The 14981-nt window shown below is 30.2% G+C and overlaps 2 protein-coding genes across 4 annotated transcripts; both read right to left on the bottom strand.

Moving 5' to 3' along the window:
• Positions 1 to 2068: 2068 nt before the first annotated feature.
• On the bottom strand, positions 2069 to 5964 carry LOC105777152 (BES1/BZR1 homolog protein 4). 3 transcript variants are annotated; one of them, XR_001128202.2, is made up of 4 exons: positions 5255 to 5963; positions 2596 to 3353; positions 2423 to 2524; positions 2069 to 2211 (listed from the first exon to the last, which is right to left on the bottom strand). XR_001128202.2 is itself a non-coding variant. In XM_012600247.2 (3 exons), exons 1-3 carry the CDS (start codon positions 5468 to 5470, stop codon positions 2521 to 2523), a joined length of 978 nt encoding a protein of 325 aa, XP_012455701.1. In that variant the 5' UTR covers positions 5471 to 5963; the 3' UTR covers positions 2069 to 2520. The 3 variants fall into 3 exon arrangements, 2 of the variants coding, with proteins under 2 accessions (XP_012455701.1, XP_012455718.1); XM_012600247.2 differs by having other exon boundaries at positions 2069 to 2524; XM_012600264.2 differs by having other exon boundaries at positions 2069 to 3353; positions 5255 to 5964.
• Positions 5965 to 8341: 2377 nt separating this feature from the next.
• On the bottom strand, positions 8342 to 13496 carry LOC128041057 (LEAF RUST 10 DISEASE-RESISTANCE LOCUS RECEPTOR-LIKE PROTEIN KINASE-like 2.1). The gene is made up of 3 exons (XM_052630359.1): positions 12507 to 13496; positions 9634 to 9675; positions 8342 to 9550 (listed from the first exon to the last, which is right to left on the bottom strand). The coding sequence occupies exons 1-3, from the start codon at positions 13366 to 13368 to the stop codon at positions 8502 to 8504; spliced, it is 1953 nt and encodes a 650-aa protein (XP_052486319.1). The 5' UTR covers positions 13369 to 13496; the 3' UTR covers positions 8342 to 8501.
• Between the last annotated feature and the right edge of the window lie 1485 nt (positions 13497 to 14981).

The following is a 14981-nucleotide window of genomic DNA, read 5'->3' as shown; positions in this document are numbered from 1 at the left end:
TGTGCATATTTTTATATTTTTATCTTATTTTCATAAATTTAGCATACATATATATACATGCATATTTTCTTAGAAATCATAATAGGTCTTTGTTTTGTTTTATATATTTCATTTATTTTTTTATTTTATATACGTATACTTATATATACCTGTTTTAATATATGCTTATACATGTTTTCAAAATTTATTTATGTCTCATATTTATATTTTGAAAATACATATATACATATATTTTAAATTAAAGTATTTGTTTCATATTGTACGTTAATGTTTTAACATACCCTTTTTGAAAATTTGGTTTGGTTTTAACCATACATCAAAGTTATTTTCTTGATTCAAGGGATTTTTTTGAAAGCAATATTCGAAGTTTGGGATTTTCGAGGAAAATTGAGCCCTAACGTATTGGGTTCTGATTTTCTTTGACAATCTTAAACGACCGAGAATATTCTTTATTCAAAATGCATGAACATTTTGGGAATTTAACTTGTCGTGCCTAACGTATTGGGTGTGGCATGTTACTTTCTCGAAATGAAGATTTTCGCATAAAATAAAAGTGATATTCAAAGTTTGGGGATTATGAGGGATTGTACCCTAACGTATTGGGACTCGATTTCTTACATGACTTGAACAATTGGTTATCCTTTTGCAAATTTCATCATTCAAGCTTATTTTAAAATCTTTTAAACTTTCGACACTAAGACATCAAATAATCAATTTGGTACCGATTTTGGGCGTTACGAGGGTGCTAACCCTTCCTCGTGCGTAACTGACTCCCGAACCTATTTTCTCAAATTTCGTAGACAAAATTTGTTTTTTTAAGGTGAGCCGATCACACCTAAATCACGGATCAGTGGCGACTCCAGTTTTTATTTTTTAAAGTCGACAACATAATTTTCGTTTTCAAAAAAACGGCTTCGACAATATGATTATCTAATATATATATAAATATTTACTTAGTTAAATTGTTAATAATACTCGTAATTTTAAGAATGTCATTTTCTATTAATTTGATATAGTGATGTATATTTTATTAATTATAAATAATAATATATGATAGATTCTAGTATACACAATATAATATTATATAATATATTAATACAATATTATAGTACCAGTAATTGTTGTAATTTAGTATATTACAATAGATATATATAATTGGTAATATATAAAATATTATAAAAATTTTGACATCTTAATGAAATATTATTCTTATTAAATTAGATTTTAAATTGTGTTTTTAAATTTTACAAATTGAATTTGAATATTTCATTTTATTTTGAACTTAAAATTATAAACATAATTAATTTATTAATTTATTTTGAGTTTAGATAATTATCTATATTTTATTAGATTTGGGTTTAGAATAAAACATTTGGATTTCGAAAATTTATTTTAGAATGAATATTTAATTTTATTAATTTAATAAAATAAAATATTTAATTTTCAATATAAAGATACAAGAAACTACAAAAAATTATTTATATATATTTTAATAATAATTCAAATATGTAACATTTATGCATATTATATATAATTTATACTTTTAATAAAATAAATTTAAATTGTGCTATTATATTATAATTGAAATTAAAACATTTATAATTTAAAAAATTCAAAAATTATATGAATATGTTAAAATCCACCCGAAGCCCGAAAAGTCCAAATCCAAAGGAGCCAAGCTCAAAAAAATTAAAGCTCGAGAAAACCCAAATTAAAAACAATTCAAACAATAATATGGATCCAAAAAAATACCCAATCCGAATCCACCCACTCTTGTTTAATTTTATTTTCCTTTTCTTTTGGTTTGATTTCAAATTATATATATATATTAAGCAATAGCACTGAAAATAGCATCCGCAGCTGAAATCATTTACCTTCCCACATTCACATGTTTTGTGAATATAAAAACAAAAAACGTGACATAATAAAGCAATTCCAATGGTTCCATTAGCAGAAATCGCAGTGGTGTGGTCAACAAAAACTGTAAACAGATGGATTTAAAAATGAAAAAGGATTGAAAATAATAAAATAAAAAAAAGGAAAAGATGAAGTGGACTTGGATAATGGATACTCAAAAGCGTGACAAAATGATAAGGTTAAAATGTGTGCGATGTACAACGAGAAAATGGTAAAACTTTAACCTATCCTAATTCTCACAAATGATTCCGCCATTGAGAAACAGTCATTCAGGCATTTCTTCTAATGGCAAACCTAAACAAAAACCAAGAACAATCATACAAGTATAACGGTTCTTTCCTTTTGGGAAAATTAAGATCTAAATAGAGAAGGGCCGCCGGTTACGAGGCTATGAAACTACCTCGGTGCCTTCAGTACAAACTATATATGTATAATTCAGAGTTGAATTTTCAAAAATTAATGAAAACTAAAACAAGAGCGAGTAAAGGCTCAGACTCGGGCTCACCTCGATCCCTTTTGTTCCCTTCTTTTTCCGGAGAGCATAAATAATTGGGATCGAAGTTCACACTAAGAGGGCAGTGATTTTTTTTCTCACACGGACTTTTATCTGCAGTTAAGGTAACAAGGTTAAAAAATGGTCAATTTTAGCTAATTGATGCAACGAGCTTACAAACTCACCTAGTCTTGGAACTGCCAAGAGTGAGTTCTAGATCATCTGATCCACATTCTTCATGAATCCTCTCTCCTTCCCATGGCTTTACTAGCCCTGTTGCATTGCTTCCGAATGCAAACTCATCGGAAATAACTTCAGACATTGGAACATCAGCTGTCTGATCTAAACCTGCAGCTATTGCAGGTGAGCATGTCCCGCTTTGCCCAGGAGTCCACATGCGGGAACCCCCACCGGCTAAAACTTCCTCCTTGAAGCCAAAGGGGTTTGAGGAGACAAGGCTGAATGTGGGAGAAGTTGGTCGGCTATGAGGGGTTTGGAGTCCAGAAAACCACTCTGGGTCAGGAACAATTTGACGACCAGGACTAGGGGGAGTTGAAGAAGGCAGGAAAGAATGTTGTTGTGCACTCCAACCTGGAAGGACAGATTGGTCCTCCCAATCATTTTTCATTCGTGGGGTTCGAGCAGTTGGTGAGCTCAATGGAGGGGTGACAGGAGCACTAATGGAACCACCATGAATATAGCTATAGGGACGCTTGGAAGAGGATGCTGATGAGGATGCAGATGAGAGGTTTTTGAGCCATGGGAAAAGAGAATTCACATCACCATTGGGATTAACCATATACGAAGAAGAAGCTGGGCTTGGAAAAGATGATGATGCAGGGCTTGGGTTGTAAGAAGCACGAGAGCTTGGGTGGTAAGATGAACAGGGGCTCACTGTTGCAGATCCACCTACTATATCCATGCGCTCCACAGGCTTGCAACCCTGCAGAAATTAGATATCTATCAGTGCCCTAAATTCCTAGAATCACATGCAGCGATAAAATTACCGTAACTGCAAAGTATGCTCAACCCAGGAAATAGGAAATTTAAACAAATAGCATCTCAGAAACCAAAACTCATTCCATCATTTGATTAGACATGTAATTCGAGTTCTTATGAATGTCATTAATTCCACCACACTAGGGCATCATTATATTCACCCCTTCATTTCGCTTTTCCATCAAAATAATCCTATTTTCCATTTTAAAACATTTCATATGTGAACAATATCAGCTAATTGGAGCTTTAGTAATTAGGTCATTTTACACAATGTGATTCCACCAGTTCACATATCAGACATACAAATCACAATATCTACCCTGAAAACCTCATCTCTCTGCTAAATTCTCAGTTTGCTTAGAAGCAAAAACCTTTGTTTAATGCATGATAAAAACCTCAACTCCCCCTTTAAGCTGCAGTATTAGACATAGTCCATCTGATTCAGAGTTCTAAACAATTGTAGGCCGTACTAATTAATTAGTTGAGTAATCAAGCTAAGACATCAAAACAAGTAAAAATGGGGTAATAAATTGGCCAAAAGGTGTGATAATAAAAATGGGGTAATAAATTGGCCAAAAGGTGTGGTAATAAAAATGGGGTAATAAATTGGCCAAAAGGTGTGATAATTTGTAAATACAGCCAAGCAACCATAAACAAACAAAATAAATAAGAAACATAACATGTGCCAGAATCTATATAAAATCAATTATTTGCGTATAAAATATTATTATATCTATAAAACCTTAAAGGCTTAAACACAATTATTAAAAAAATACAAACACAAACGGATTGCCAAGTCTGAAGAAAACGCAAATTCTTGTATGATCAACTGAATGAAAGTTAGGCAAAGTGGGGAACTGTGCAAACGAGTGACTCTTTGTTACTTAGCAATTAAAAAAAAAAAGAGTATATCAGAGCACACTGTAAATTCACATGGTGCAAAAACTTCAGTCACAATCATCAATTTAACAAGGGTAGTTAGGTCTTTTTCCTCGAGATCTATGCAAATTGGGTTTCTTTTTTAAGTGTGATGATCAGTCCCATGTTCTTTCTCATCTGGAATAACTACAAGTTATATGGAATACGGTCATCAAAGAAAGAGAAGAATCTTTCGTTGGTGCTTCACGGCTCACGCGTTGGCTAAAGTGAGAGTAAAAAAACACATAATAAAAAGATATTAAAAAGAGGGCTGACCAGATCTAAATAAGAGAAGACTAATAAAATGACGCTTCTGCCCTGATCCAGCATAAAAAATAACACTAATACCTCAAACAAGAAGAAACACTAATAAACAAAAGCAGTGAAAAGAATTAAAAAACAAATTGATGCCATGTGTAAAACACTAACTCCGGTTCGAGCCGTGCATTTTAACCGTTGGCAGCAGATCTTCCTGTTTCTCCGATTTCAAAATTAGCCCGCCGGAATCGGCGTATGTTAGCACAACGGGGACACTTCCGTTGATTAACATGCACCGCAAGAAGCGGCACAAATTAGCATACGGACCGCAGTTTTATTGGAATTTTTTGTAATTATTAATTTACTATTACTCCATTAAAAACTATGATCTTCGCACTAAATTACGCCAAAAGAAATCGATAAAGAGAGTAAATTCCGAAATAGCAATTTTCCGTTGCCTCGATTTTTCAAAAATTACAAACAAAATAAAACAAGTAATCTTAGAGTTCAAACAAGCTATTAACAAAACGTATATTTTCAGTGAAATTTCATTTTCAAACAAAACAATAACCGTTCCATTGGCATTATCTTCTATCTTTTCCCTAATAAGATTAATCAATAAACTAAAAAAGAGCAGAAAAAAAAGTTAAAGTGATGATAGTAATTTACGTTACGATAAGTAGTTCCATCGGGTTCGACGGTCCAACCGGCCTCGTTACAAAGAGCTTTGAGAACTTCGTTGTTATCGCAGTGCTTCGGAAGCTTATAGTTACCGTACATCCGAAGTCCGGCGAAGATCTTCGCTGCTATTGCTCTCCTCCGCCGCTCTCTCCGCTTGTTATTCTCTCGTTCTTTCCATGTCGGTAGCCTCGTCCCCGACGTCATTTCAAATCGAAGGGAAAAAAAAGAAGAAGAATCGATGCTAGAATTATTGAATTTATAGAAAAAAAAAATTGTCCTATTAAAAGGAAAACAGAAAAAAAAAAAAGAATTTGAGTAAAATTAATCAAAAATTTTAAAGGGAAAGAGAATAAGAATCGTGTGTGTGAAGTTAAAAGCGATGATTTTTTTTGCTGCAACGACGCCGTTTCAATCGTGAGCTGATCGGGGAAGGATCTTAAGTTTAGAAATTTTAGATCGGCGACTGAAGATATAAAACGGCGGCGCTTACAGACGGGTGAATCGGTGGGGAACTGTGAAAGCAGATTTGATAATATCTAGTTGGAGGTGGAATCGAATCGACGGATTAATGGGTAGACCCGGAAACCGGGAATGGTTTTGGGTTGTTAAAGTTGAAAACCCGGGAAGAAAAACAGAAGATGTATGTTTGATAGAAAAAGCTTTGAAATGAAATGAACAAGTGCTTGGAAATTAACACGGATTTGCGAGGTGGTCAGCTAAAACTGTACTTATTGGATATCATCGCCCTTGATCTTTTCTCAATTTACAACTTTGCCACTGATCATTGAAAATTTTGCTAATAAAATACAGGTGAATAATAATATAAATAATTTAAAATTTGCATCAACATCAACTCAAAGAAGTTATTTTAAAAAAAAAAATAGAGGCAGAGGATTTTTTAAGCATTAGCTGAACAAGTCCATAGATATTAATGTGTTGAATAATTATTATATCTTGGAATATAAAATTTTTTTATATTTAAATTAATTTTTTTTTAAGAAAAAGGAGGGACAAATTGGAAAAAGTGAAAATGCAGATGATAAAGCAACATGTTAGTCTCTCTAACTGCGTGACCAAAGTGTGACGTTTGGAAGCCACGTGTCCAGTATTCTTATTATCGGTTCAGCAACCGTCTTTGTCGTCGATGACTATCCAATAAGAAAAGCAAGATAATAATAATATCACAAGTGTCAAAAGTTCGGCGCACGTGCGAGTTTACTCCCACCGGCCCAACCCAAATAAATTAATAGATAAACAAAAAGTTATATAACCGATCTCTGTGTCTCCATGTGTGGGAGTCCAGCAAAAGATGATGCGGACTCGGGGGGACCTCCCACCTCTGCTCCCTTTCACGTGATCATGCAGGTTAGCGTGACGATAGATAAGGTGGGACCCATCTCCCATTAAATAAAATAAAATAAAAAGTATATAACAAAATATATATAATTAGGAATTTACGAAAATTATAGCTGAAAATTTTTACTGTTTGCTTATAAATTATCTACACTTAAAAATACAGTTTTATTTTTTATTTATAAAACGTCTTCTTTATTTTATTTTTATTTATAGATAGGGATGGGCTTTTTTTTGTTTTAACTAAAAGGGATCATTTTCACAAATTTAAGATATTTTCAATAAAACTGATTTTTTGTTGACTTGAAATTCAGTTTTGGTTAACCAATAGTGTTTTTGGTCATATTTTTGTCTATTTTTTGAAAAAAGGACAAAAAGGAAAAAGATTGGTCAAAAGTCAAATTTATGTTGGTATGTCTTGTGACTTTTTATCAGTTTTGTTACTTTCCTTTCTCTGTGAGCGTAAATTATAAAATAATAACAAATAATTACAATTATAATTAATTATTATAAATATAAATGGATTAATAATTGAAATATAAAATTCATGCATGAGAGTAAAACTCAAACCTAAAGTTTATAACCTTGATAATTTTAATTTTGATATTAAACCAAAATTTCATCAAGAAATCTAAAATGATATTAAATAGACATTACTCCCAGGAAATAGCATATAATTACTTGTTATTTGTTAAAACAATCAAATGTATTGAAGCTTGAAAGTTTATTAAACTAACCTAAAGCCCTTTAAAAAATTTAAACTAAATTAAATATTTTCATCAATTATACATAATTTTAATTGATATAATAACAAATTAAGTTTCAATGTTTATATATATTATCAATTTAGTCTTAATTTAAAAATATCTATTTTAAAAAATACAAAATTAAAAACATATATATAAATAAGCAAAACTTGAAAACTTTAAGGTATTATACAAATTAAAATTATGTACAATTGACAAAAATATTAATTTTGTAATTAAGTATCTTTATATGTTCACTTTTAAAATTGACGGGATTAAAATATTTAAAAAATAAATTTACTCAATATTAAAATTGAAGAAATCTTTTATCAATTAAAGCATAATTTTTTTTCAGATTAAAGTTTTACTTTTTATCCCGAATATTTACTCAAGTAATTAATATAAAAAGAATTTTAACTCTACAATCAAGATTTAATATAAAACACATGTATGTTTCAGGTTTTTTAATAATATTTCACGTCTACTTGTGAAATTTTAAAATCTAGTAATAGCGCAGTAAATGATTTTTCATATTATTAATTATTTGTCAAGTCAAAGTAAGAAAAGTATGGTTTGATCAATAGATTCAAAGAGTAATAATTTACTTGTGACTCATCCTTTATTTTTAAACAAATTAAAATAATTTAAAGTAAAAAAGGGCAATCCAATTGAATTTTTGCAGGAATCATCTAATTTATTTTAATTAAAATAAATAATTCGGAGATTAATTGAAGAGATCAAACTCTTAAAGCATATAAGATAAAAATAAATACATGACAGCGATATATATAAACAATGAAAGCTATTATGAGAACAACTTTATCATAAACCCTGTATCCTAACAAACTGTTATGAAATATAAATGTGTCGAAAATCTATTTGGATATTTAAGAAGGTTTAAAATAAATTTTGAAAAATAGTTGGATACATTTAAAATATGATTTTGACTTAGATTTTAATATTAGTAGGAATAAGATTTGAACAAATGTTCATTATTTTACTTGTATAATAGTTTGATCGGTATCTGATCTGATCCAAACAACTCTAATGAAATATACATGCATTAAAAATTTTCTATAAGGTAAAAGAAGTTAATTTTTTAATAATAAAAAGGAAAAAAATTTACCGTGGTCTAGTTATTCGGTGTTCATGGTAATGGATGATGCAAATAATGATATTGTAGACGAGGTGTTTGGGGGCGATTGTTGAGGAGAAAACAGAAAAGGTCTTGGTGGAATTGCTAATGATTGAAGATTTCCTTGTAGCATCTCTAGCACTTTCGTCATCGACGGTCGGTCTGATGGATTAGTTTGAATGCACCATAAGCTTACTATAACCATCTTCTTAGTTATTTCTTCATCTTCTGCTGTGATTCCTTCAAGATTGAATGCATCTTGTGGGAGATGTTTGTAAATCCATGAGTGAAAGTTCATTTCACTTGTTAGAGACCCTCCGGCATGAACGCTTTCCTTTGCTCCAACCATTTCAAGGACCATCATCCCGTAACTATAAACATCGGATTTGTAAGAAATGCCTCCAAAGTTTCGACAAAATAGTTCTGGAGCAATGTATCCTATTGTTCCTCGAGCAGTTATCGATGAAAGAATGTTTTCCTTCCGCTCGCATAACTTAGCAAGACCGAAATCTGAAATCTTGGGAACGAAGTTTTCGTCTAACAGGATGTTATGTGGTTTTATGTCCAAATGCAAAATCCTGGTGTTACATCCTCGATGTAGATTTTCTAGTCCTCTAGCAATGCCAACAGCAATTTCAAACAATGTTTTCCGGTTTAGCATACAAATTTTATCCGGCGATCCGTGCTGGTAAATAAACTTATCCAATGATCCATTCGGCATGAATTCATAGAACAAAGCTCTCATCGAACTCTCATAACAAAATCCAAGACGACCGTCAGGCAACTTGCCTTTGTAGACAGTGCCGAATCCTCCTTCGCCGAGCTTGTCTTTGAACGACTTGGTGATTTTCTTGATGTCTGAATCAGAATATCGCTTTGGAGCAAGCTCTGACCCGTATCTCATGATGAATGCTTCTACCCTTTTAGTGTTCTTACTTATATTCGGCTGTAAATTCATCAGCTTCCCACTTGACAACGATCCTTTCTTAAGCTTCAAGGCAAACGCCACAAGGCAAATTACCATAACAGTAACCCCAACCACTGCAAACCCTGTTTTAAAGGGATGGGATCAGTTTCATAATAGTTGATTTTCATTATTCCAAATAGAGATATAAAGGAGTCAGTATATTTACCTATGATTAGTTTAATCTTCAAACCGGCACCTTCAGATGACCCTGTAACATTAAATCCAAGAAATTTAGAATTCCACTTTCTCATACAGGAACTTCCTATAAGAAAGTGACCATGCCACGGTAAAAATAGACGATTATGTCAAGTTCTGACTATATTAGTACTCTTTTTTGACACAATGCTTAAAACTATCCATAAATAAGAGGATAATACTATTCAACGCACTCGGACTCGCATCCTCCTACATTAGCAACAATGTCTATGCCATTCAAGCTAAAACTCAATCGACCTATGTTTGAAATTTTAAAAGTTTTATCATGTCAAGTTTGATAATTAAAAGGTTAAAATATGTTTATAGATACTCGCATTCTTCACAAATTTAAAATATAATCCATATATTTTTATTTTTAAAAATTTAATCTCTATTTTTATATTTCAATATTTAGGCTCAATTGTTAATACTCTTTCTTTTATTAAATTCGTTGGTATGACATTTTAAAATTAAAAAGAAATACTCACCGGAAGAAATATAACTAAAAATAACATTTTAATGAACTCGAATTTTGCAAAATAAGTTTATCAGTGTTATCAATTTGACTTAAATTTTAAAATCTAAAAATAAAGAGACTAAATTCTTAAAATAAAAATATAAAAACTAGATTCTAAATTTACTAAAAATACGAGTTATAGATTTTTAACCTAATTAAAATGGTCAGAATGAGTTTTCAAGAGTAAAGATATAGTTGTTTCTTTGGCTATATTACTCTTGCTGGTTAATATATGAAAAAAACCCTCTAAAGTTATTTAATAATCAATTCAACTCTCAATTGAAAATAGCACCCAATTGAGTCTTAATCGAATATATACAATCAATTAAACCTTAAAAAAAACAATTTTCGTGTAAGCCCTAACACTATTAAATTTGATATGTGATAAAATATGGTATTTTCCTTTAAAATTTTAAAAACATAAAAGATTTCTAAAATGTTCTTTAGAAAATCTAAAATTATATAATAAAAACTTAGATTTTCAAAAAAAATAAAGAAGTAGAATTTTAAAATTTTATAAAACCGCAAAAAATAAAAGAATTTTTAAAATAATAGGAATTTTTTAAAAAAATAAAAGTTAGACTTTCAAAACTTATAAAATTTATTTAAAATAATATAAAATTATTAAAATTAGAATTTCCAAAATTATAAAAATTGCAAAAATACTAATTTTTTAGAAAATTAAAAATAAAAATAATATAAAATTATGAAAAAGTGTCTACATGATTTATTAAGGTGCCACATAAAAAGTTTAACTGTCGAGAAAAAAATCAAAATTTAATTAACATAGAAGGCAAGAGGTTCAGGTTCTAAGAACAACAGCATGTTCCCACACAGCACTAATGCTTATATTGATGATATCAATAAATTGATCAATCATGTCTCCTATAATTTGTTATATTTTTATAATTGTTATACAAATTTTAATAATTTTGTATTATTTTAGTATTTTATAATTTTTGCTTTTTTCAAAAAAATTATAATTTTTAATTATAATAAAAACACGTGCATTTTTATAATTTTAAAATTTTAATATTTTAGTAGTTTTTTTATAACTTTTGAAAATTCTTTTTAACTTTTTGAAAATTCTAAATTTTTGTAAATTTTAAAATTTTTTAATGTTTTTAAAACATTTTAGGAAAATTACTATATTTTGTCACACGGATAACTTACCAATGTTGGGTGCTTACTCAAAATTGATTTTCAAGTGCTTAATTGATTGTTTATATTTAATTAAGGCTTCAATTGAATGTTATTTTCGATTGATGGTTCAATTTATTACTAAATTATTAAGCAATTTTCTTGTTGTTTTTTAGGTAAACTACACCTAAGATCATTAAATTATTAGTACATTTACGTTTTGGTCACTCATCTTTAAAAAGTTACAATTTGATCATTGAACTATTCAAAAGTTTTCATTTAAGATTAGGCTATTAAAATCGTTGTTGTATGGCCTTCTCCGTTCACACCGCCTGCACCAATCGAAAACTCTTCTCCCCTTTCTTGTTTACAGTTTAAATTTTTTTTATGAAATAGCTAGGAAAATCACGAATCTACAAACCAAAATCGAAATAGTTTTCTTTTCCAATCTCCGACACTGACCGTCAGATCGGCTTGAATCTAATATATGTTCTATTCATCAATGGGTACTGATCTACCATACCAATTGTTAAATTATCGCTTAGAGCTTCTTAGTCAGAATTTTTTAAAGAAAACTTTAATAGCCTAAGGACTTAAATAAAAACTATCGAATAGTTCAATAACTTAAATGAAAACTTTTAAATAGTTTAGTGACAATTTTGTAACTTTTTAAAATTAAGTAACAAAACCTAAACTTATTAATAATAGTGTAGTAAAGTTTACTTCTTTTTTTTTTTTTTTCCTTCTGTTTCGTATAAAAAGCAACCATATTACATGTAACTTTAGAATAATAAAATATTCGCATTCGTTTGCATTAAAGTTGATGCTTTTCACCTAAACTATATTTCAAATTGACTGACAGCAGACAACTGATTCAATACTGTGTTTTGATTTTATATTAACATAATCCAAATTCTTCATATTTATGCCCATCAAAAACCACTTCCCAGCAAACAGAATCCATGTGGAGTTCACGATTGTGATATATATCAAAGGGATGTAAGCACCTAGATTTTGATCTCGGTTGAAAAAGCTGCGGGTTTTAGAAAATTTTTCTAGTTTCTTTTCCAGGGAAAAAAAAAGGGTGCTCTCTAATGCATATATGAAGCAATTAAACCAAGAAACCTGATTAATTTGATCCAAAAAACTCTAATTATTCAAAAGAAAATGTGTTTTTTACTGCATACCTGATAAAAGACAAGTTGATGCATCAGTATGATTTGGGCAATAACAAGTGAATTGATTCGAACTCTTATTATATCCACACCTACCACCAGAACCATTGCAGTCTTCACATTTGGAAGCTATATTTGCATCCCATTTCAATCCAAATCCATTACCAAGTGGCAAAACCAAAGTGTCTGGAGTTGGGTTGCTCTTGATTGTCTCAACTGCAGTATAAAAAGCTGGAACAATCACATGGCTATCACAAGATCTCAACCCATCTTTCACTTCAGTTGAAAGGTTGCCCAGAACAGATGCTATAACATAGTAGTTCACCATATCTGTTCCATTGCCGGTGCTGCAGTTAAACAGACTTGGAAACCCTGAAGATATGTTGGAAATCAAAGGGCAATGGTAATACAATGTTATGTTCTCAAGGTTCCAAGCATAACTCAAAAGGTTGAAGTTCAAGGTGGTATTGAGCAGGGTTTGGGGACAAAGGTTTTGAAGATAATCAGTTCTGGCTACAGTGAAAGCTTGTATATCCATGTTGATTTCGATGACTTTGTAACTTACTGACATGATTGTGATCTGGGTTTCTTCATCTTCCAGGCAAGTTAACTTTAACCCTGGTTGCCCACAATTCTCAGGCCTGTCACCTCCCCAAAAAGGGTAGCTAACATTTTTGAGGTTCCCACAATGGAATTGTTTGCTGCAGACCATATAGTTGTCATTGCTTGAACTTGATAAGGTTGGAACTTGAGCTAATAAAAGGATGATGATGATGAAAAAAACCAGGGATGATGAGGTCGCAGAGATATTAAAGGAAGCCATGTTGTTTGGTAAAAACACTAGCTTGAGAGAGAATTTGGCAAAAATTTTCATCCTAACCAAAAAAGTAAAGGTTACATCAACTAGGAAATGGAAGAAATTAGAATATTATGAATGTCATCAAGAGAACCTTTATGGTTAAAGAAGTTATTAATGATTCTAGTCACTTGAAAGTTAAAAGGAAGTTCCCCATCTTTGTTGATATTTTTAAGAGGACAAAATTGAAAGACTTTAGATTGCAGAAAGAAAGGGGTATATAAGAAAAGGAATAGTCATGGAAACTTGGTTAGCCATTATTGAATCTTATAAAAGTCGTGAAAAGTTAGTGAGTGGATCTACGTTTCCAACCCAAATATCATTTATAATCGAAAAGGAAAAGTGAGAACTAAGGATATTGTTCGATTGCTTGTATAAAATGGTGCAGCTTTATTAATTTAAGTCAGCAAGGATATTAAGTTCCAAGAACAGTACTGGAAACCAAAGTAAGCCAAAAATCGACAGTAGTTAAAAAGAAACAAATCAAGATACTCTTTATTAATTTAGTCGCTGCTTCTATATTTATCTCAATCATTAACTTTAATGCTTATAATTAATCTAATTACAATTTTCATCTCTTAGATATAAAATGTAATTTAATATATCTTACATAATTGTTGGGCGCATATTTGACATTTTTGGGTAGATTATGAAGAAAAGACTGGTCATGATTGTATGCTATTTTTGTAAGGTGTATGATATTAATTTTAGTAAAATATGGTATTTTATGGGAAAATATTTGATACGTTGAATTGATGACAGGTGTGTATAAAATATAGTACAAAATTAAAAAGAATATATAAAAGAAATAGGACAGTTGAGTTTGTTGATTAGATTCAGATCTTTTTAATTTGTAAGGCTCTTCTAATATGTCAGATTGTTGATGAATTAAATTCTAGAAACTCTCTTAGAAATATTCGATTGACAATTGTTTTCGTATTTAAATTACAATTTAAGAAAAAAAAGTAGTGATTTGAAGTTGTTTTGGATTACTATAGTTGACTTATAAATGAAAAGAAATATGTCATCATACCAAGACTAACATAGTTGATTTCTTATTCATAATTTTGATTTTCTATTTTCTATCTCATTTCCTATTGATTGTATTTATTTCTTTAATTTTAGAATAATTAAAACCTCTTCTTGTATTTATTTAATTACAGTTTACCTAGTCATGATCCCAACTAATTTCTAGTCATGGCAAAATTTTATTCTATTTATTCTATCTCCATTGGATTCAACCTTACTCTAATTTTATTTTATTTTTAGATGTGGAAAATAAAATGGTTGAATACTCTGATTTTCAAGTGGTGTGTTGTTGAGAGTGATAGGACAAAGGAAAATATTTACTTCCAGAAATTAAAAAGAAATCTTTCAACTTCATTGCATGTTCTAAGAATTTTCACTACCTCTGTTGAATTGTTGGAATCAATATTGATTTTAAAAATATCATAGATAAAAATTTAGAATATATAAAAACGGTACTAATTGTAGAATTTGAAAAATATGATTTAAGAATTAGATGTATTAATCAATTTGAGTTTTAGTTCAATTAATATTAACATTATTGCAAATGCAGAAGAACGTGAGTTTGATTGTGCTGAAGTGCATTATTCTCTTATTTATTGGTT

This window comes from Gossypium raimondii, chromosome 1, assembly GCF_025698545.1.
Source record: "Gossypium raimondii isolate GPD5lz chromosome 1, ASM2569854v1, whole genome shotgun sequence".
NCBI classification, from domain to species: Eukaryota; Viridiplantae; Streptophyta; class Magnoliopsida; order Malvales; family Malvaceae; genus Gossypium; species Gossypium raimondii.
The sequence above is the reverse complement of the archived record's forward strand: the minus strand, read 5'-3'. Positions and strand labels throughout refer to the sequence as shown.

Bases quoted from the DNA above. Each gene is read 5' to 3' on its own strand.
- LOC105777152 (XM_012600264.2), bottom strand. From the start codon at position 5,470: ATGACGTCGGGGACGAGGCTACCGACATGGAAAGAACGAGAGAATAAC. The intron at 3,354-5,254 runs GTAAATTACTAT...TAATTTCTGCAG, and splicing joins ATGGAACTACTTATCGTAAC to GGTTGCAAGCCTGTGGAGCG.
- LOC128041057 (XM_052630359.1), bottom strand. From the start codon at position 13,368: ATGAAAATTTTTGCCAAATTCTCTCTCAAGCTAGTGTTTTTACCAAAC. The intron at 9,676-12,506 runs GTATGCAGTAAA...TTAATGTTACAG, and splicing joins ATCAACTTGTCTTTTATCAG to GGTCATCTGAAGGTGCCGGT. The intron at 9,551-9,633 runs GTAAATATACTG...CCTTTAAAACAG, and splicing joins GAAGATTAAACTAATCATAG to GGTTTGCAGTGGTTGGGGTT.